General features: G+C 47.6%; 1 protein-coding gene across 1 annotated transcript; it reads right to left on the bottom strand.

Annotated features, from left to right (window-relative positions):
- Positions 1-623: 623 nt before the first annotated feature.
- Positions 624-3,302, bottom strand: CEBPA (CCAAT enhancer binding protein alpha). The gene has a single exon (XM_079759846.1). It carries the CDS (start codon positions 3,188-3,190, stop codon positions 2,114-2,116), a length of 1,077 nt encoding a protein of 358 aa, XP_079615972.1. The 5' UTR covers positions 3,191-3,302; the 3' UTR covers positions 624-2,113.
- Between the last annotated feature and the right edge of the window lie 18,926 nt (positions 3,303-22,228).

The following is a 22,228-nucleotide window of genomic DNA, read 5'->3' on the forward strand; positions in this document are numbered from 1 at the left end:
TCCTTGCTGGGTGGTGCGTGGGGAAGGGCCGGACACCCAACTGCAGGCCTGCCGTGGGCCGGCTCTCTGGGTGGGCTGGGCAGGGAAGGTGTGGAAGGCTGGTGGAGCCACGTGGCCCAGAGCAAGTGGGGAGGGGGGGCGGTCCTACAGCTTGAGGCCTCTCCCTGCCCACCCAGGGTCCTGCTGTGGCAAAGGCAGGTGTGGGCGAGGCTGCTGTGCGAGTTTGGAAGTGAGTGTGGCCCAAGGGCTCCTGGAGCCTGAAGCTGCGGCACAAGGCCTGCCTGAGTCCCAAAGAGGCTGCGGCGACTTCAGGCAGGGGGCTCCCTCTCCGAGTCTCTCTTCTTCCCAAGGGCCATGAGAGGCCACACCAAGGTCCCATGAGCCCCCTGCCCCCCCCCCCCCCAAAAAAAAAAAACAACAGTCTCCGACCAGGAGATGCTCTTCAGGCTCTGGCATGCTCAGCTTGGAGCCTTGTCCTCTTTCTGCCATTTATTTGCCTTGGTTGGGAGAAGTCGCCCCTTTAATGCACAGAGGGGCTCAGGATGGGTACAGAGTGAATGGAACTCAGGATCTCAGCCAGAACATATGCTGTGATTATTTACAAATGTGACCTGGCCCACAGAAAACCGTGGAAGCAGCTTTCTGGTTTTAAAAAACACACCAACATTTACTTTGATATGTTTATATTATAGATATAACACATAAAACATCTAGCATGAAACTCTACGTTCTCCTCCGAAGAAGAGAACCCAGCTGTCCTCTGCTCCCAAGCCCGCGATCTGTGTGCTGGCTGGAGGCCGCCTCCCTCCCCAGACCCGGAGCCAGGCCTCTGTGGGGGACAAGCCTGTGGGCAGCTTGGGGCCAGAGGGGACCAAGGTCCACAGCCACCCCACCCCCCCCCCAGGGCAAGCTGAGGGGAAAGGGGAAGCCCATCTTGCCTCTTTGGTTCCTCCGGGAGCAAAAGCAATCCCAAAGCCAAAAGGAAAGAGAGCCGCAGACCCTCCCTGCAGCTGCTGACGAAGAGTCTCATTTTGGCAAGTATCTGAGCAAAACCAAAACAAAACAAAAACCAAAGAAAATGGTGGTTTAGCATAGACATGCACATTCACATTGCACAAGGCACCACTGGGACACAGAGAGGCCAGATACAAATGTTGATATCGGCTGATAAAGCAAAATATTTGGAAAGCTTCTCATAACTCGGGTCCCTCTGGGATGGGCGGACTGTGCTTCATGTTTGTATGGCAATGCTGGCAACATACAGTACAGACATGGTTGATGGTCCCAGAGTCCCTTCACCCCTCTCCCAACCCCCAGACCATTTGTAGGCTCCCTTCTTCCACCAGGCCCCCTCTCCCATGTACATTTGTCCTTACAGCCAATCCACGCCTCGCTTTCTGGTCTGACTGGGGGTGAGGTCTCCCACTGGTCACATGGTGACTCCCATTCAGGGAGTTCTGCCCTGGAAGCCCAGTCTGTTGTAGGCTGGGAGGTTAGAGACGAGGAACTAGGGACCCTCCACCTTCATGTAGAACAAGGGGAACAGCCTTAGGTTCACAAAGCCCAGATCCCTGTTTCCTCCTCTCCAAGGACAAGGAGCTGAGGAGCAGCTGGGACTGGCTTATAGGATCTCTGCTCCCTGAACCTTCTTCCTCCAGCCGGAAGCCTGCACCCCTCCTCTCTCACGGGGGGGGGGGGGGGGGGGGGGGCTTGCTGCAGCCTTGCAGCCTTGGGACCAAGGCAGGAACCTCCAAAATAAAATGACAAGGCACATATTCGCTCCCCCTACTTGGTAGGAATCAGAGCAGTGAGTTTGCATTTCCAAGGCACAAGGTTATTCCTTAATACTAGAGTTGCCAGGCTCCCGGCTTGGCCCCCGGGGGAACTTCTCTCTTACAGGGAGAAACTACTGCCTGACCCTTTATCTTAGACGCACCGTGTCCCGCGCAGAAGAAGGCAAGGGGCACGCGCGACAGTCCAGGCTTTCAGGCGGCATCGGAATCTCCTAGTCCTGGCATGCGTGGCTTGGGCAGTCTTGAGATCCGGAGACCCGAAAAATACTCCCTGGGTCCCAGCCGGGGGTCGGCCCAGGGCGGTCCCGCTGTGGCGCGCCTCACGCGCAGTTGCCCATGGCCTTGACCAGGGAGCTCTCGGGCAGCTGGCGGAAGATGCCCCGCAGAGTGTCGAGTTCGCGGCTCAGTTGTTCCACCCGCTTGCGCAGGCGGTCATTGTCACTGGTCAGCTCCAGCACCTTCTGCTGCGTCTCCACGTTGCGCTGCTTGGCCTTGTCCCGGCTCTTGCGCACCGCGATGTTGTTGCGCTCCCGCCGCACCCGGTACTCGTTGCTGTTCTTGTCCACCGACTTCTTGGCTTTGCCCGCGCCGCCGCCTCCGCCGCCGCCGCCGCCCGCGCGGAGATCTGGGTGCGCAGCGGCCAGCCCTTTGAGCGCGCCGCCGGGGCCCGGCAGGCCAGCGGCGCCGAGCGCGGGCGCTGGGTGCGGGCTGGGCACGGGCGTGGGCGGCGGCGTGGGGTGGCCGGGCTGCAGGTGCATGGTGGTCTGGCCGCAGTGCGCGATCTGGAACTGCAGGTGCGGGGCAGCCAGGGGCGCGGGGGGCGGGTGCGGGTGCGGTGGCGGTGGTGGCGGCGGTTGGTAGGGGAAGAGGCCGGCCAGTGCCAGCTGCTTCGCCTCGTCCTCCTCGCGCGGCTCCTGCTTGATCACTAGCGGCCGCAGTGCTGGCGCCCCGACGCGCTCGTACAGGGGCTCCAGCCTGCCGTCCAGATAGCCGGCGGCCGAGCAGCCGTAGCTGGGAGGGGGGCCGTGCGTCCCCCCGGGCATAACAGCGCCTCCGGGTCCCACCAGGGCGCCCGGGTAGTCAAAGTCGCTGCCGCCGCCTCCCACCGGGGCCGCGGCCGCCTTGGCCTTCTCCTGCTGCCGGCTGTGCTGGAACAGGTCGGCCAGGAACTCGTCGTTGAAGGCGGCCGGGTCGATGTAGGCGCTGATGTCGATGGACGTCTCGTGTTCGCAGATGCCGCCCAGCGGCTCCTGGGCGGCAGGTGGGGCGGGGGGCTGCGCGGGGCCCGCGCCCCGGAGGAAGCCGAAGGCGGCGCTGCTGGGCGCGTGCTGGGGGCTCTGAAGGTGGCTGCTCATCGGGGTCCGCGGCTCCGCCTCGTAGAAGTCGGCCGACTCCATGGGGGAGCTAGAGTCCTCCCGGCATGGCGAGCCTCGGCGGCCTCCAGGCGGCGCGGGGCACCAATGCTGCCGCAGCCCACCGGGAGCCCCTACTTGCTTGCGCCCGCGCAGCTCCGGGTCGCGAATGGCCAGGCCCGCGCGGGGTCCCGCATTTATATCGGGGCAGCTGTCGCCCTCTAGTGTCCGACTATCGGCGACGACGAGCGGCGCCTCCTGGGTCTTAGGGCCTGCCTGCAGGGGAAGACGGTGAGTGGGGCTGGAGTGCTGCGCCCCGGCGGGAGAGGCCGCGACGCAACGCCCACTGGCCCCTGAGCCGCGAGCAGAACCGTGACCCGCGCGCGGTGCTCCACCCTCGGCCGAGTTGTCGCCCCCCGCGCACACGTGGTCGGTGGCGGGCCCCCCTTCTCTAGCCTCCCCAAGACACCCACTTCCAGCTCAAGGCCGGGATTCCAGCAGCACCCAGCCGCCGCGCACGGGGTTGGCGGAGTGCAAGTCTCGGTCTCCGAGCTACCGTGGCGCCGGCTGGCTTTAAAAGCTAGAACCAGTCTTGTCCGGGATCGGGGTTTCTGGAAGGCGGCGGCGGCGTGGAGAAGGAGCCGGGGTGGGGGTGGGGGTGGGAGGCAGTTTTGAAGATACGGCCCAGCGCACACCACCGCGTGGAGAGGCCCGGAGCGCGGTGATTTAGCGTCTTTATCTCTGATCGCCAGGCGACCCCCCCCCCCCCCGATTCCGTGGGGAAGGACCTCTCCCCCGCGCTGCCTCTGGCAGTACTTGGGGTTTCACGGGCTCCGCAGGGCCGGGCACTAGGACCCCGCGGGGAGCAGAGGGAAGGGGAGGCGGCCGCGGCCGGGGAGCCTGATGGACTTGTCCGGTCTGACCGCCTGGGCTGGAAAACTTTTTAATTATTTCTCCTAGCCGGAGCGCTGGGGTTGCTAAGCGCGCGGGGCTGGCTCGGCTACCCCGTGCGGGGCCGCCAATTTGTTCCTGTACGACGGGCGGAGCTGGATTCCGGGGCTGGGGTACCGGGACGAGGGGGAGCGCTCTGAAGGGGGGAGGCGAACTTGCCTCCGGAACGGGGTTCCCGAAGCGGGCTGGCTGTCAACGGGGTTGGAATCCGTTGACTTCTCTCCAAATCCCTACTTAGGTGGGCTCCGAGGCGGGAGCAGAGGTGTCGAGGGAGCACCTACTGGGAGAACCTGGCTGGGTGGTTTGCAGGGCGCGGAGTTCCCCGAAATCTTGGGGAGCAAGGCGGCCAGGGCAGCTGCCCTCTGGCCGCTGCGCCACCTCCGCCCTCACTGCTGCCCGCTGAAGGGGTTTTAGGCTGCGCGCCTCCCCAGCCTCGTGGAGCCTCGCGCATTCTGTGTGGGGATCGTGGGGACCGGAGGGCTCGCAGGGGGCCTCATGGGGCCGAAAGTCTCTCCCGCCACTACCGCCCCCCTTTCCTCCCACCCTTTCGACTTCGCGCTCTCAAGTCTGATGCTGCTTGGGTGTCCATTGGAGGTGGGCCTGCCTGAGAAGTGCCCGCCTGGGCTTTCAAGACCCCCTCCCAGGCAGCGGGCCTTCCAGGCTTGGCTAGGCGCCACAGCCCTCCCAGGAGCCCTCAGGGCCAGCTCCAAACACACGGCCTGGTTTCCACTGTGGTCACAGTAAAGAAGCAATTTGTGCTTTAATCAAGTTCCTATTCAATATATTTCCAGTGATTAATGACCCCACTGCTTCATTTTTTCAGCCCAGACCTCAGACACAAAATATTTTTAGCTTGATATTTTTGGACAGGGAGTAAAACTAGATACATCAAAGACGTAACCTGTGGGAGCCGGGGAGCGGCTCTCTCGGCCAGATGCAGGGCCCATGTGTACACCGGCACCTGTGGAGCCTGCAGGGAAACCCGGAGTGGGGTTTTCAGTTTTTCCGCATTGCTAGGCATAATGGCAGTCCCAGGGGAGGAGCAAAGCCAAGGCTCCTGGAAGTCTCCGGTTCCCAGCGTCTACACCTGGTTTCCTGCCGGGGTTTACAGCAGGCGCGTCTCCTCTTAGGATGGGAGGAAACCTCAGAGGCTCCCCGGGCTGGGGCAGCATTGGGAGCAGGCCTTGTGAATGGGGGTGTGTGGGGGTGAAAGAGGCACCCAAGGGGGCCCACACCCAGGGTCACAGGTCCTTCCACAGCAGAACCAGAATTCTCCCCGCAAGGCCAGCTCTGAGCAAGGTGCTTAGTGCCCAGAGCTGAGTGAGAACCGGCCTCTGCCCTCTCACTCTGCTGGGAGAGAAGGGCCTCCTCGCAGAGCAGGTGTCACCGAAAGAGCAGGGTTGGGCCTGGGCAGAGGGATGTCATCCGTGAACTCACCCAAGGTCTCTTAGGAGACTCACATGGGGATGAAGGACGGATGCACTGTGTGACTGACAAGGGGACACCCTGCCCTGGTGAATGTGGGGCTCTGGAGGAGGTCTCAACAAATTTTGTTTGGGGAGGTGCTATGGGCTAAACTGTGTGCCCCCCCCCCATTCATATGTTGAAGTCCTAACCCCCCAATGCGATTGTATCCAGAGACAGTTTTTTGTTAACGAGGTAATTAAGGTTAAATGAGGTCGGTCATAAGAGTGGTGTCCTAATCTGATAGGATTGGTAGCCTTTCGAGGAGAAGAGAGGGAGAGCTCCCCCCCACCCCTACCTGCCCTGCCCCGAGGGCACATGCACTGGCACCGTGTGAGGACACAGGGAGAAGGCGGTGTCTGCAGCTCAGAGAACAGAGCCCTCACCGAAACCCAACCATCCTGGCACATGGACCTCACACTTCCAGCCTCCAGAACTGGGAGAAAATTAATGTCGGTTATTTAAGCCACCCAGCTTGTGGTATTTTGTTAGGGCAGCCTGAGCTGACCAAGGAGGTCAGGGAGGGCTTCCTGTAACAGTGGACCTTTGAGCTGCACTTAGAAGGGTGAACAGGAATTAGCCAGAAGGATAGGTGGACAGAACGGCAGGTGCAAAGGTGGAGAGGCTCTGAGTGCATGGCATGTTCTGGTAACAAAGGACAAGATGTTTGCCCGGCTGGAGTGCAGGGATCACCAGGGAGGGGCCTAGATAAGGCTGTATCCAAAGATGGAGCTGGGTCTGTGGCCAAGGCCACTCCACGTGAGGGGGAGAACCTATCTCACAGGCTTTTGCCGACCAGCTTTTAGCCGGGGAGCACTGTGATCCGCTCCTTGGGCCACCCCCCACCAGAAGGTTCCTCAGTCAGGTGGGTGTGGATTCCCAGCACAGGGCTCCCATACTGCCCATACCGAAAATTGCCCCCGCCCCTCCCATCTCCTCTTGGACCAGGGGTGTGCACACTGCCAAGTGCCTGGTAACATGACCCATGTAGGCCCAGGCAGCTGCCTCAGGGTTGTTTGAGCAGGAAATTCCTTGTCCTTATAAGCTCCTCACTCCAAGGGAAGGGAGGAGCCAAAGGAAGGCATGAAGGGGGTCCTCTCATGTGGGGGTCCCTGAGTCTAAGGGTGGTATGGGGGTCTGCCGGGCAGGGTCTCAGTGCCCTGGCAGGGCCAGCTCTCATTCAGTGCAAGCAGGAGAACAGTGACAAGGCTGCTTCCGGCCTTGTCTGGGGGCCCAGGGCCCGGCTTCTTTTGGAGGAAGCGCCAGCAATAATTCCAAACCTGTATCCCCAATTCATCCCTTCTCTCCATCTCTCCACAGATATCCGGGCTCCAGCCACCATGCTCTCTCGCCTGGACCATTGCAGCAGCCTCTAACTAGTGTCCCCGCTGTCCTCCTTGCCTCCCCCCTCCCCCAAGCGTGCTCCACGAAGCAGCCTGAGTTACCCGTTAAACATGTGCTGGGATCGTGTCACTCACCTGCTTCAACTTCCTGTGACCTCCCACTGCAAGCGGAAGAAGACGGGTGATGTCTCAACCTGGCCACAAGGCCTGCATACTTTGGCCCTCACCTCTTCTTACTCCTCAGACTCTTCTTGGCTCCCAGCTATGCTCTTTGCAGAGCCTGGTGTCTCCCAGCCTCCCGGGTGCTTCACTTTGCTGTGCTGGCTCCCCGGAACGTTCTTCCGAAATGTTGGCATGACTCCTCCTTCCTGTCATTTGAGTCTCCCCTTCTTGAAGAGGCTCCTCTCAGGTATGAATTGCACACTAGCCGCCCCTCCCCCACTCCTCAGGCCATTGTGTGTCTTATTTTCCTCATAGCACTCCCTGGAAAATGGTCTTGTTTACTTTATTTAACTTGTTCCCTGATGTTTCCCACACCAGAATGCCAGCTCCACAGACAGGACCTCGTCTGTCCTGTTCCGCCTATTTCCAGAGCTAGAGCAGGCCTTGGCATCTGGTAGAGCCTCAAATATTTGTTGACTGGACAGGAATGGATTCTATTCAAAGAAAACCCTTACCCGGCCGTCCTCCCAGAACTCAGCTTCTTCCCAAGCCTCGGAGGGCTGCTCAAGGGTGGCCCCAAAGGATGCTGGGGAAGACCTAACCCCCTGGGCGTCAGGAGCCTCCTGAAGCCGTGCCTGGCCATACTGCCAGGGCCTGGAGGGCCTACGCAGTGCCCCCTGGCTAACTGGAAAGAAGCCCCGCGGGCAGATGCAGACCCCTGGGGCTTGGCTGAGCAGAAAGTGCCTTTGTCCGGAGGAAACGGGCCTCTTTCTCTCAGCCAGGACGCAAGGCGAGGTGAGTGGAGGCCTCCTGAATGGGGCTCGTTTGTGTAGGCGACAACTTCTCAGCCAGACAAGACAGCCCCGAACCCCCTCCCCCGCAACCCCACCTTGGCTCCAGAGCATCCATATCTACAGGGCATTGCTGGGAGGGTGCCCAGGAGAGCAAGACTTAGTCCTTGGACGTGAAACATCAGATCCACCTGGGAGGACCGGCCTGCCTCCTGCAGGCTCACGTGGGAGGCAGTGGCCACCCCAGCATGTAGACCTCACAACCCTACTGCTCAAGAGCTGGGGCCGGGCTCCTGGAGCCCACTTTTGTGCACCAACCATTTTGACCCCATTCCTTCTCTTGGCTGAGTCCAAGGATTTATGCCTCAAGGTGCATCTTAAAAAACAACAACAAACAAATAAAACTTAAAGAAGGCAAGAAACCAAATTGAAAAGCAAAGCAAGAGTCTTTGGGTGCTGGCTCATAGAGGGCTCAGTGCTAGCCCTCTTCCCTTGTGAGTGCACTGTTCCCGGTCCCATGCCCACCACGCTGTGTGTAAACCGTCCCCTGAGTGCAGGCACTGAAGCTACCGGAGAAACAAGCTGTCCACGGCGGGCTGCCTATGTTTCCAGACGCCCTATCCATTCCGCCTGTTGGATTCCTCCCAAAGGAAGCTAATGTCAGGTCCCGCTCTGGTCTGTGCTAATAGACTATCAGCTTATGGAGTTAAACAGAATTGTTAATGTACCATTCTTGACTTCCAGGATAAAGCCTTAACGGAAAAAAAAAAAAGAAAAAAAGCAACTTGCAGAACAACATGTAGCTCCCACTTTTTGAAGAACCAATTTTGAAAATATATATTATGGGTGTATAGAAAAAAGTTAGGAGGAATACACAGCAAACTGTGAACAATGGTGCTGCCCTGGTAGGAAGGCAGAAAACTTGCACTTCAAATGTATACACTTATGTATATTGCATTTTCCTTTTTAATCCTCACCCGAGGATATGTTTTTATTGATTTTAAGAGAGAGAGGAAGGGAGAGAGAAACAGCTATCGGCTGCCTCCTGCATGTGCCCTGATGGGATCAAACCCAAAACCTAGGTATGTGCCCTGACCGGGAATTGAACCCACAACCTTTTGGTGTACGGGACAAGGCTCCAACCAGCTGAGCACCTGGCTAGGGCGTATATTGGACTTTTTAAACAGACAAGTATGTGTTTATTACTTTTATAGCTTTATAAACTATAAAAATATTTTAAATCACATTAAATTTATAGTTTTATAATTTTATAAACTATAAAATGCTTTAAAGTCACCTTAATGTACTCTACAAATATATAATGTTACAATGGATTCCATAGATTTGTAAATAATTTCAAAATACTTTTGAATGACCATATTTTTTAAATTAAAAAATCTGGAAACATGGCCTAAGAATGAATTGTTTTCTGATTTGTGAATTTGAATTTGCTCATATGGGAACCATACCTAGTTATAGACACTAAATCACATTCTGTTCTACAGATAAGTCATCTTTATTTTAAATGAGAAAAGCTCATTTATTTATATATAAAGAACTACAAATCAGCCGAAACCGGTTTGGCTCAGTGGATAGAGCGTCGGTCTGCGGACTGAAAGGTCCCAGGTTCGATTCCAGTCAAGGGCATGTACCTTGGTTGCGGACATGTCCCCAGTGGGGGATGTGCAGGAGGCAGCTGGTTGATGTTTCTAGCTTTCTATCCCTCTCCCTTCCTCTCTGTAAAATATCAATAAAATATATTTTTTTTAAAAGAACTACAAATCAATGTGAAAAAATCATAATCCAAAAGAAAGTGGGTGTACACAGTTTATTTTAAAAAATAGTAAATGCAAATGATTTTACACATGTTTAAAAGTGCTAAGACTCTGAATAAAATATATACAAATTAAAACTAAACTGTCTGACAGGTCAAGATGAAAACCTTTGATAATGTGCTGTCCTGATAAATAGGTACAGCAAACAGGTAGGGATATACACTGAGTGGCCAGATTATTATGATCTCTGAATGCATAATAATCTGGCCACTCAGTGTATATCCTATATAATAAAAGGCTAATATGCAAATTGTCCCCTCAACCAGGAATTTGACCAGCAGGCAGGCCAGCAAACCGCCCATGTCCCCTCCCCTTGGCCAGGCTGGCCGGACCCCATCCATGCACGAATTCATGCACTGGGCCTCTAATATATATATACACACACTGAGTGGCCAGATTATTATGCCAGAGATCATAATAATCTGGCCACTCAATGTATACTGAAGCATCCTCTTTGGAGAGCATTTTAGCAATACCTGTCTAATTTAAAAGTGGATTTGCCTTTCACCAGAAATTCCATTTATAGAAATTTAATCCCAGAAGCTCTCATATGTACATGAAGGGGTCCATACAAGGATATTGACCAAAACATTATTTATAATTGCAAAAGACTGGAAACAATGGAATGTCTGTCTATTAATAGAAGACTGGCTAAATAACCATGAGATAGCTGGTTAATAATCCTTTGTGTTTCTGTTAAACAGGAGGAGGAAAATCTGCGTGAACACATATGAAAAGAGCTCTGATATATATGTACACACATACACACATATATACAGTGCAGAGCACTTTTCCATTTTTGTAACAAGGGGGAGACTCTACCTACATGCTTGTCTCTGCCTAGAACATCTCAGAGGGACACATAAACAGGGAAACTAGAGGACTTGCAAATGGGTCAGAAAATGTTATTATAGCCCTGGCTGGATTGGTTGGAGTGTCATCCTGATACGCCAAGGTTGCAGGTTCGATCCCTAGTCAGGGCACATGCAGGAATCAACCAATGGCTGCATGCATGAGTGGAACAACAAACTGATGTTTCTTTCTCTCACTCCCTTCCTCTCTCTCTAAAATAAATCAAGAAGTACAATTTAAAAAATTTAAATTATACATTATGATAAATTTAAAGAATTAAACAATAATTAGATAGGAATTGGGGATTGCTCCAAAAATTCCGAAACATATGACTGCTAAATATACCCTGAAAACACTAGCCTTAAGATAATGAAAAGGGAGTTTAGTTTTTATATAATTGAACAGAATTTAAAAAATCATAAAAACCCAAACAACACTTTTTTTTTCATTGTTGTCTCCAATAAAATTTATAAGCCAGTCAGTTCCTGTAAACTCTTATACAACATGAGTCCATGTCCCTCAAATATGGAATTGAGTTTCCTGTCCATATTGATTTAGCAGTTCAGGGACTTCAGGCAGGGCAGGGTTATCCCCTTTCACATCCCTCCAATTGGTTCCGTCTCTACCATTTTCAGTCAAAACTCCAAAGGTCACTTGGAAAGCACATAACCCACTAAGCTGCCAGACACTCCCTTTTGGCTAGATAACCCCCCCCGCGGCCCAGATCCCAGTGCAGAGTCCTGGGAACCAGGGAAGCGCTGTTATAAAACCCTTGTCTACTTGACCAGTAATTGGAGGGGATGCTGAGCAAATTGAGAGTTTCAACAAGCATATCTTTAGAATCCAATTTTTATTATAATTGATTAGAAAATCTAGCTTACATTCCACATGCAGTCATTTAATCATCGCCAAGGTGCAATAACAGTTAAACGAAAACCGGCATGAGTCACGCTCCTATAAAACTGTCTGCTTACAGAGTTTGGCTTTCCTCTGAACGGGGGGAACTTGAAGTCGGGCAGCATAGGAAGCGGTTGTTCTGGCCTCTTGCTGGGAGAGATGATTATGAGAAAAGCAGGTCACACGGGATCTGCCCAGTGGCTCACTGACATGGAATGTGCACATCGATTGAAGTCTTTGATTGCCCGGCACCATTTGAACACCCTTCGAACGTCCAGGGATGTCCCACCAGAAACGCTCTCTCACAGCCTCCCTCGCAGCTGGGATGAGGCATGGGTGAGAGGCTTGAGGATCTGACACACACACTGGTGAGAGCCATCAGGGCATGAGCGAGAGAGGCGGAGGGCAGGTCAGTGTCTGGGGTGCCGTGGGCATTATAAGTGGCCACATAGCCTCCGTGTGGATCCTTTGGCCCTCCTAGGAATTTTGCCAACTTCCTAACAGCCTCTTGAACTCTTCTTCAGCTTTAATTCTCTGAAGTTAGAGTGGATTTTGTCGGTTGTGCCTAGCTGGGATAGGCCTTTGGCTTGGATGACTAATGAGAAGTAGGCCAAGATAAAAGTCACAGATGACTCCTTCCATCCTCCCTCTGCAGCTATGGCCTTGGTCCTGATTCCTTGCCCTCTTTACAAGCCAGGTCTCAGAGCCAGATTAAGAAAGAAAACAGGCTGTGGAGTGAGCTACCCATTTGAATACCATTCAGGCACAGTGACTTTAATATGTAGCTTAACCTCTCGTGCTCAGTTTTCTCATCTATAAAATGGGGATAATAAGGCCATCTTCCCCGAAGAGGAGTTGTGAGGATTGAATAAAATAACCCATTAATAGCACTTGGATAAATGTTGAGGATTAGTTCTCCCAGTGAGGAAGCAAAGACTAATGTGGGGAGTTAGAAAATTCCTTATTGTATGGAATAAAAACAAAACCCCATTAACAACAGGATCAAGGAATCCTAGCCATTATCTTTCTTGCCATAGACTTCTTTAGAATAAACTCACAAATATCTAATAATAAATCCAACTATAAACTCTAGACAAAAATCTTAAAACCAGCTACCTGGAGATACTGTAGAATGAAAAACAAGCAGGCAGATGCTGGAGGGAAGTTGACATTTGGAAGAAAAGGACATCGCAGAGTGAATTTCTTTCTTCTTAAGTAGCATTTAGCCCGAAGGCAGGCCCCAGTCTGTGCATGTAGGGCAGCTAAAATTCTGGCAGAAAAATCTGCAATATTATTGGCTTGATGAACCAGAGGACACAGCTCAGGGCACCCACAGTCACTGGAAAGTAGGGAGGGGAATTCAAGAAAGGAGACAGGAGCCCAAGCAATATAAATGAACCTATGTGGTTGCAAGTTTTCTACACTTTGTGTGAGGTGGTGCAATACAAACTCTTAGCAGTGTGAAAAGTTATGGATGTATATTGTAATCCTGGGGCAATAAAATATAAGGCAAAGATAGATAGCTACAAAGCCAATAGAAAAATTAAATTGAATCATAAAACATTCAGTTAACTAAAAGGAAGGAAAAGAGGCAGAACAATTAACAGAAGGGAAAAACCAGTAGTAATATTATAGGCTTAAATCTAACTATATAAATAATGATATTAAATGAAAAGGACTCGTATTCTAATTGGAGGCAGAGATTGACAGAATGGATAAAAATGCAAGGCCCAGTCCTGGCCGGTGTGGCTCAGTTGGTTGGAATATCGTCCTATACACTGAAAGGTTGTGGGTTCGATTCCCAGTCAGGCACATATCTAGGTTTCGGGTTTGATCCCTGGTCAGGGCATATATAGGAAGGCAACTAATTGATGTTTCTTTCTCACATTCTCTCTCTCTCTCTCTCTCCCCCTTCCCAGCTCTCTAAAATCAATAAGCATATCCCTGGGTGAGGATTTAAAAAATGCAAGGCCCAATTATATGCTGTCTCCTCAGTGGATGAGAAAAGATATATCATGTAAACCTTAAGCATAAGAAGGCTAGAGTGGCGATAAAAATATCAGTAAAATAGTATTCAAGACAAAGAGTCTGACCAGAGAAGAGGATGTTTCATAATGATAAAAAGGGACAGTACATTATGAAGATATAAGAATCATAAATGTGCATGCACCTAAAAATATATAAAGAAAAAACTGACAGAACAAAACTGGAAGTTGAGAGTGTGAGATTTATTTTAATTTTTAAGTTTAAATACTTCTTATGGTTTACATTTTAATCCAATGCCTGTTGTATCATCATCGTCATCATCACATCGACAAAAGAATGGAAATGATGTTTGAGCCAAGTCTTTAAAGACGAATCAAAGTTTCCAGAGAAAGGAGAAGGGAAGACATTCCAGACAAAGGTCACATGTGTGCAGAGAAGCACTGAAGTGCCTGGTGTGTTCATGGACTGTAGACTTTGGGCATGCCTGAAATATAGGGTTGGGCTGTACTACTGAGGAGGGGTAGGAGATAAACAGCAGGTGAGTAGAAGTGAGACTTGGAAGAGCCTTATAAATTTGCTAAGAAGTTTTAACTTTATCATGATGGACATGAGTAGTTATTGAAATGTTTTTCAAAAGGAAGAGATAAGGTCATGTTTGGGCTTTAGAGAGATGATCCTGACTTCAAGTTCGATAAGGTTTAGAGGAGACCAGAGTGACTTCTGGACGATGCTCCAGTAAGTAGATTAGAAATGCTGGATGCCTGACCTGGAAGAGTAGAAGAGGGACAGAGAAAGAAGAATGGTTTTAAAAGGTCCCGTAGGAAGCACTATAGTGAGAATTTGGCGACTCTGAATCCAGATGATGACACAACTGACATCTATGAACTCCCAAAGTTGAGTTGATGAAACCTCTTGGTGAATGCTACTTTATTATCATTTCCCACAGAACAATAATAGAAACATAATAATATCTACATTTAAAAGTTCATTTTATTCAATGCAATCCCTGTCAGAAACTCAGCGGGCTACTTTGTAGAAATTGACATACTGATCCTAAATTCATACGAAACTCAAGGAACCCAGAATAGCAAACACTTTCTGATTTCAAAACTTACTACAAATGAAAATTAATCGAGACAGTGTGATACTGGTATAGGATAGATATATGGATCAACGGAATAAAATTGATAGCCCAGAAACAAAGCTTTATGTCCATGTTACATTGATGTTTTTGACAAGAGTGCCAAGACTATTCAGTGGGGGAAAGAATAGTCTCTTCAGTAAATGGTGCTGGGACAAGTGGATATCTATATGCAAAAGAATGAAGTTGGACTCCTATCTCATATCATATACTAATACTAGTGGCCCAGTGCATGAAATTCATGCACATTAAAAGGGAATTAATTAGAGGAAGTATTTTAATATTGCTATTTGCCCTTTCTCTATAATAGAAGTGTCAGAGATGAAAGAAAATTAGTAAAATGTGTATGAAAATCTTCCTCCTGTCAGAGTCTGGGGCGCTCCGCAGGACCTAGAGTCAAGTCCCGCCCACCACCTGCACGTGCTTCTAAAACGCAGGAGACACAGACCTGGCCGGCCCCAACCCCATTGGGTGAGACCCAGACCCGATTGACCCCACCCCCATCAAGCCCCTCAGGGTGGGGAGCACAGCCTCAGGTCCTCCAGCCCGGTGCCAGGTGGGGGGCGCAGCCTCAGGTCCCCTGGCCCAGCACTGGGTGGGGGGGTGCAGTCTCAGGTCCCTTGTCAAGCTCTGCCGGGCAGGGTGGTGCAGCCTCAGGTCCCTCGGTGCAGCCACAGGTCCCCCATCAAGCCCTGCCAGGGTGGGGGAATGGCCTGAGGTTCCCCACCCTGGCCAGGCACCATGCAGCCTCAGGTCCCTGCTGTTCGGTCGTTAGGTTACATCGTTCCGTCCAATTTGCATATTCCTCTATTATTAGTATAGATTAACTCAAAAAGGATCAAAAACTTAAATATAAGACCTGAAACCATAATACTTTTTAAAGTGCCCTGGCCGGCTTGCTCAGTGGTTAGAGTGTCAGCCTGCACACTGTAGAGTCCTGGGTTTAATTCTGGTCAAGGGTATGTACCTGGGTTGCAAGTTCAATTGCTGGCCCCGGTTGGGGCACATGCAAGAGGCAACCAATCAATGTGTCTCTCTCACATCGATGTTTTTCTCTCTCCCCCTCCCTTCCACTCTCTCTAAAAATCAATGGAAAAAATATCCTCTGGTGATGATTAACAAGACCCACCAAAAACTGTGAGAAGAAAACATAGGCAGTAAACTCTTTGATATCGGTCTTAGCAATAACTTTTTTAGATGTGTCTCCTCAGGCAAAAACAACAAAAGTAAAAATAAATAAATGGGACTACATCAAACTAAAAAGTAGAGGAAATCTTTAACAAAATGAAAAGGCAGCCTACTGAATGGGAAAATACATTTGCAAATGATATATGTGAAAGGGTTCAACATCTAAAATATATAAAGGACTCATACAACTCAACATCAAGAAATCAAATAATCCAATTTATTTGTCTTAAATTACATATGTAAGTGAAATTAAATGCTTGTCTTTTTCTGTCTGACTTATTTTACTTAACATGCTATCCCTGGGATGTAAGTACAGGGAATATGGTCAAATATCTTAATAACTTTGTATGGTGCCTGATGATTACAAGACTTATTGTGGTATCACATTGTAAGGTATATAATGTTGAATCACTATGTTGTACAACTGAAACTAATATAATATTATGTACCAACTATATTTTAATAAAAATTTTAAAAATTAAAAGAAAACAATCCAATTAAATACGAGCAGAGGAAACAAACAAACAAAAAGAACAGAGGACATGAATAGACATTTCTCCAAAGAAGAAAACAGAGGGGTAAATCTTTGTGACCTTTGACTAGGCGATGATTTCTTAAATATGATACCAAAAGCATAAGCAACAAAGGAAAACATTGATAAATTTGACGTTATCAAAATTTAAAAGTTTTATTCTTCAAATAATGCTATTAAGAAAGTGAAAGGACATCCTATAAAATGGTAAAAAATACTTGCAAATCATAAATCAGATAAGGGACTTGTATCTAAAATATATATTAAAAAAAACCTCTTATAACTCGACAATGAAATTAATCCTATTAAAATGGGCTAAGGATCTAAATAAACATTTCTCCAAAGAGGCTATACAAATGGCCAATGAGTACATGAAAAGATGCTCAACATCATTAATCACCAGAGATATACAAAACCACAATGAGATGTCACATCACACCCATGAGAATGGCTATAATAAAAAAGACATATAATAAATATTGTGAGGATGTTGAGAAATTGGAACACTCATACACTTCTGATGGGAATGTAAAATGGCACAGCCACTTCGGAAAACAGTATGGCAATTCCTCAAGAAATTAAACATGGTTCAACAATTCCACACTTTGGTATAAACATAAGAGAAATGAAAACATAAGTCCACACAAAAACTTATACATGAATGTTTACAATAGCATTATTTATGATAACCAAAAGGTGGTACCAACCCAAATGCCTGCCACATGCAGAATGGATAAATACTAGTAAAATGTAGATTATCCATAAATGGGATATCATTTGGCCATAAAAAGGAATGGAGTACTGATACATGTTATAATACAGATGAACCTTGAAAACATGCCAAGTGAAAGAAGCCAGTTACGAAAACGACATATATGATTCCACTTATATGAAGTGCCTGAATAGGTAAATCTATGGAGACATAAAGTAGATTAATGGTTGACTAGGACTGGGGCCATGGGAGGATGAGGGATAACTAAAGGGTACATGGTGGTTTTTAAAAGTATATATTTTTATTGATTTCAGAGAGGAAGGGAGAGGGAGAAGGAGACATAGAAACATCAATAATGAGAGAGAATCATTGATCAGCTGCCTCCTGCACCACTCCTACTGGGGATTGAGCCTGCAACCTGGGCATGTGCCCTGACCAGGAATTGAAATGTAACCTCCTGATTCATAGGTCAATGCTCAACCACCTAGCCACACTGGCCAGGTGGTTCATGTTTTTTTTGAGAGTGAAGATAATGCTCTAAATTGATTTTGATGATGGCTGTATAACTGTGAATATGCAAAAAAAAATCATTAATCTGTATACTTTAAATGCATGAATTGTATGATGGAGGAATTATATCTCAATAAAGCAGTTACCAATAAAATTACAAAACAAGAAAAAACTTTCATTTATTTTTAATTTTTAAAATTATGCAGCTAATACATGTATATTTTGCTTTTAAGAAATCCAAAATATAGCAGGGTGTCGAGGGAAAAGTTTAAATTACCAACTTATTCCAAACCTCTAATTCTACTGCAGTCCTGAGAGGAAGTCACTGTTATCAGTTTAATGTAAATCTTTCTTCACATTTTTGTCTGCATTTGCATATGTATGAACATAAACAAGACTTAGATACATAGTTTAGTCATATAATTTAAAAAATAGGAGGGCTTCATGCTGTATTGTTCCCCTGCTTACTTTTTTCACTTAACATTGTGTTTTGAAAGTCTGTCCATATCATTATATATAAATCTCCCTGTAAAAAAATACTGCATAGTATTCACATAATAATGCATTAGTAAAGATGTATGTAGGCTGAATACATAATGGTGGAATTGTTGGACCAAAGTGTAGGGGGTTTAAATTTGACAGATACTGCAAATTGTCCTTATAAGACTGTACAATCGCACACACCCACCAATAGTGAATGCATATTCTCTTCCTACATCCACGCAAACAATGGACATCATTAGCCCTTTTAAATCTTGTTTGTTTGATATCTCATTGTTTTTAACTTTTATTTGCTTGATTACATATAAGGTTAGTGAATTTGAAATGCCTTAATGTTTTCATCCTGAGTTATATTTCTTAGGATATCCTTTTAAAAACTTTTAATCCTTTTAATTTATTCTTTGATTTTGTTTTGTTCCTATCTTTTGTAAACAGCAAGTAGCTAGATTTTCTTGCTGTAGTACTGATAGATTTACGTAATGTGAGAGCTAGAAAAAAAGGAAACTTACAAAACTTGACAGAGTTGTTTAACAACAAATCACTAAGACTAATATTGTTTAAAAGTCTGTCTGTCAATTATCTTTGTTTAACATAGTATTGTGTTTTGCTGTAGAATTCAAGTTTTAGTTTTATTGTAGATATTTCCACTTGGTTATTATGATGTTTTTAAAATATGTCCACAAATTCTTTGACTCTTCTCTCCCAAAAGATGGAGCTCGATTCTCCTCCTCTGGAATATGAGCTGGCCTTAGTGACTCACCTCTAACAAACAGAATAAAATGATGCTGTGTGACTTCCAGCTTCTACTTGGCTCCTTTTCCGTTGGGATGCTTCCCTTGGAACCCAGCCACCATGTTGTGAGGAAGCCCAGTCCACATCGAGAGGAAAGGAGGCTCCCAGTCAACAGCCAGCTCCAACTGCCAGACACGTGAGGGAGCCAGCTTTGGAGTCTTCCAACCCAAGCCGCAAACATCAGGAGCCAAGACAGGCCATCTCCACCGGACTCTGTCGCAGTTCCTCCCCCATGGAACCCATGGGCAAAATAATTAGTTTTATGCTACTTCTTATCGGGATGAAGAAGAGAAGACAGCTTTACTCAGATATTTGATTATGTTTTTCTAGTGATTCACTCTTCCACTTTCCTCAATGAGATAGGTTTACAACAATTTATATAATCTTTTTTGGGGATTTTCTATTTCTAAATGGAGTGTGTTTTTTTTTTATATTTTACTTTCTTTGAGTTAATAGGGTTCTTTTTGTTCCATTTTTATCCCTATCAGAATTAAAATACATAGAATTTATACATCATCTATTCTTCTAGGATTATGCTTACCTTTTTTAACACTCATTTTTCTGTTACTATCCAGAGGCAATTGGTATCTTTCAGTAGTCATGCCCCTGAACAGGACCAAGAACTTCCTGAGCTTTCATTCCCCTCCTCCCTCTCTTCTCTACCATCTCTCAAGTTCACATCACTTGAACTTGAATTTCAGACTACCTTAAAAAAAATAGCCAGCAATTATTTACTCTTAATTATAAGTGCACCCTTTGGCCCAGTTTCTTTGCTAGTCATTGTTTTTAGTATCACATATCTTTCTCATGGACTCATTTTCTAACTTGCTGGAATTCATGTTCTATAAAATTTTCAGGGATATCTGTAGTGTAAACTTTATGAGTCTTTGGATGACTGAAAATGTCTTTATTTTATGCTTTCCATTTGAATGTAGCTTGACTTGGTATATATTTCTGAGTTCAAAAATTAAATTTCTTTCAGGACTATTTATATGGCATTCCATTGTCTTGTAGAATCTGGTGTTGCTGATGAGAGAGATATGATGCTAATGTGATTGTCATTCCGTTGTGGGTAATCTGGTTCTCTCTCTCTTTTTCTCCCTGAAGATTTTCTTTTTATATTTGGTACTCTGAAATCTTGTGAGATGCCCCTTTTTCATCACTCTTCTTAACAATCTAAGGGCCACTTTATTCCACTTTGTAAATGTTTCTCTCTCAATCTTTCTCTCCTCCTGCTTCCCTTCCTGCCTCTTAGCTTTCCCGGGACCCCTAACGCTACTCCTACTGGCTAGGACCCCTCTACCTTCCTACCGTCTAATCTACAGGTGCCCTACATCTGCAACATCTATGTTCTCCATGCTCCCTTCTATTGTGGCAAGGAAGGTGGCCCTTCTCCTGCCCCAGGTCACGCCCTTTTCTCATGCTCTGAACCCACTCCTCACCCCTTCTCAGGGACCCACCCCATCAGCATTTGCCATGCTCAGGTATCACCTACTTGAGAAAACAAAACATCTCTCTCTCTCTCTCCCTCTCTCCTCCACACCTTTTCTACCCACCTCCCTATTTCTCAACTCTTTATTCACAACTGACTTTCTTGACAGATTTGTCTCCTCTTCCTCACTTTTCATTCATTTCCCAACTCAGTCCAACCTACTCCCCACACCTGGCACGTCACTGAAACTGCTCCTGGTAAGGTGCCTTCCGGGCTCCCAGATTCAATAGCCAGCCCTCAGTCCTCGCCTCACTCTCCTCCTGGGCAGTATTTCACGCTCTCTCCTAGTTCAAATACTTTATTTTCTTGGCCTCAACCCACTGCTTCTCAGACACCTTTATCGGCTCCTCCTCTCTCAGGTGCAGGCCCCAGCCACCTTCTTTCTCTTTACACTCCTTTCCTGGGGATGGTGTTTTCTCCCCTGGCTTTGAATACCATCGATTTGCTGTTAGCTCCAAATCTGCTGCCAAGTCTGAGCATCACCCTGTAACACCTCACCTCCTCGGGTTGTTTCTCGGGTACCTCAGAGCTGCCAAGTCTAGGACTAATCTTGTTTTTGCTGAACTGCCCTCCCAATCTGCTCTCCTCTCCAGCTATCAGACCAGAATCCCAGGGGTCAATCTCTATGGCTCCTTCGCTCTCAGTGCTCCACGTTAACCCTTCATTATGACTCAAGTGTATCTATCAACCTCTCCTATGCCCATGCCAGTGCCTGGGTCCACACCACCACTGTTTCTCACCCGGACCACATATTCATGATATTCATCATTATTCATGTTAAGAGGCTAAAGCAAAGACACTTAAGCCTCGCTGGATTTTGGAAGGGAAATAGCCAGTTGAAGAGATGAACGATGGTGCAAGGCGCCCAATGAGACAGCAAATTGGATGCATTCTGCGACATGACAAAGGATATTTAGTTTTCTGACTTAGGACCGAAGTGGGGCGAGAGATCTGTAGTGGGAAAGTACCACACACACAGCAATGACAGGTTAAAACCCACCATACACAAAATCCTCAACTTCGGAAGAAAAACACAAACAACACAATGAAAAATGGAAAAGGAATTGGGCTTTCACAGGAAGAGAAATCCAAAGAGAAACATGTGAAAAAACAGGTAGTTCTCCTTTTTAAAAATCATCAGAGCCTGGCCAACATGGCTCATTGGTTGAGCATTGTCCTATGAACTAGGAGGTCCTGTCAACCTATGAATCAGGAGGTCTCAGTTTGATTCCTGATTAAGGGACATGCCTAGGTTTCGGGCTTGATCGTCAATGGGGGCGTGCAGGAGGCAACAGATCAATGATTTTCTCTCATCATTGATGTTTATCTTTCTCTCCCTCTCTCTTCCTCTCTCTGAAATCAATGAAAGCATAGTATAAAAATAATCAAAGCACATGTTTCCCTTGACCCAGAATTGAAACTATGGAGAATATACATATCTTGTAGATATAAACTTACCAGCCTATCAGTATATTTTTACCCCAGGATGGCATTTTTGCAGTGTTTTCAATGGCAAAAGCCAGAAGGGAGATCAGAAAAAGACTGGAAGAGGATGGGAAATTGTTCATGATATCATGTTGAGTAAGACAGGAGGATTCCAAGTCCTACCAATATCACTACTGCAACTCTGTAAACATGAACTGAGCATATGGACAAGGACCAGCGGTACCATGGGTACACACTGAGAGAAATAGCTGAGGGAATTGTGGGGAATTTTTGCCACTACTTTAACATTGTTTTGCCAATAATGTAACTTTATAAAGCATGAATGGTGCCAGTCCTGGGAGGGGTGATGGTTTGTGGGGTGGAGGTTAATTGGCCTGGAAGGCCACTTTAAGGTTTTCGGGCTACTTTTTGGGAAACCAGGAGTTGTGGGTGGGTTTGGGGCTTGCTTAGCTGTGGAGCAGTGAGTGGGCTGGTCTTGGGGCTCGGGA

This window comes from Cnephaeus nilssonii (genome assembly GCF_951640355.1).
Source record: "Cnephaeus nilssonii genome assembly, chromosome: 20".
NCBI classification, from domain to species: domain Eukaryota; kingdom Metazoa; phylum Chordata; class Mammalia; order Chiroptera; family Vespertilionidae; genus Cnephaeus; species Cnephaeus nilssonii.

Excerpts from the sequence above, each read along its gene's own strand:
- CEBPA (XM_079759846.1), bottom strand. The coding sequence starts at position 3,190 with ATGGAGTCGGCCGACTTCTACGAGGCGGAGCCGCGGACCCCGATGAGC.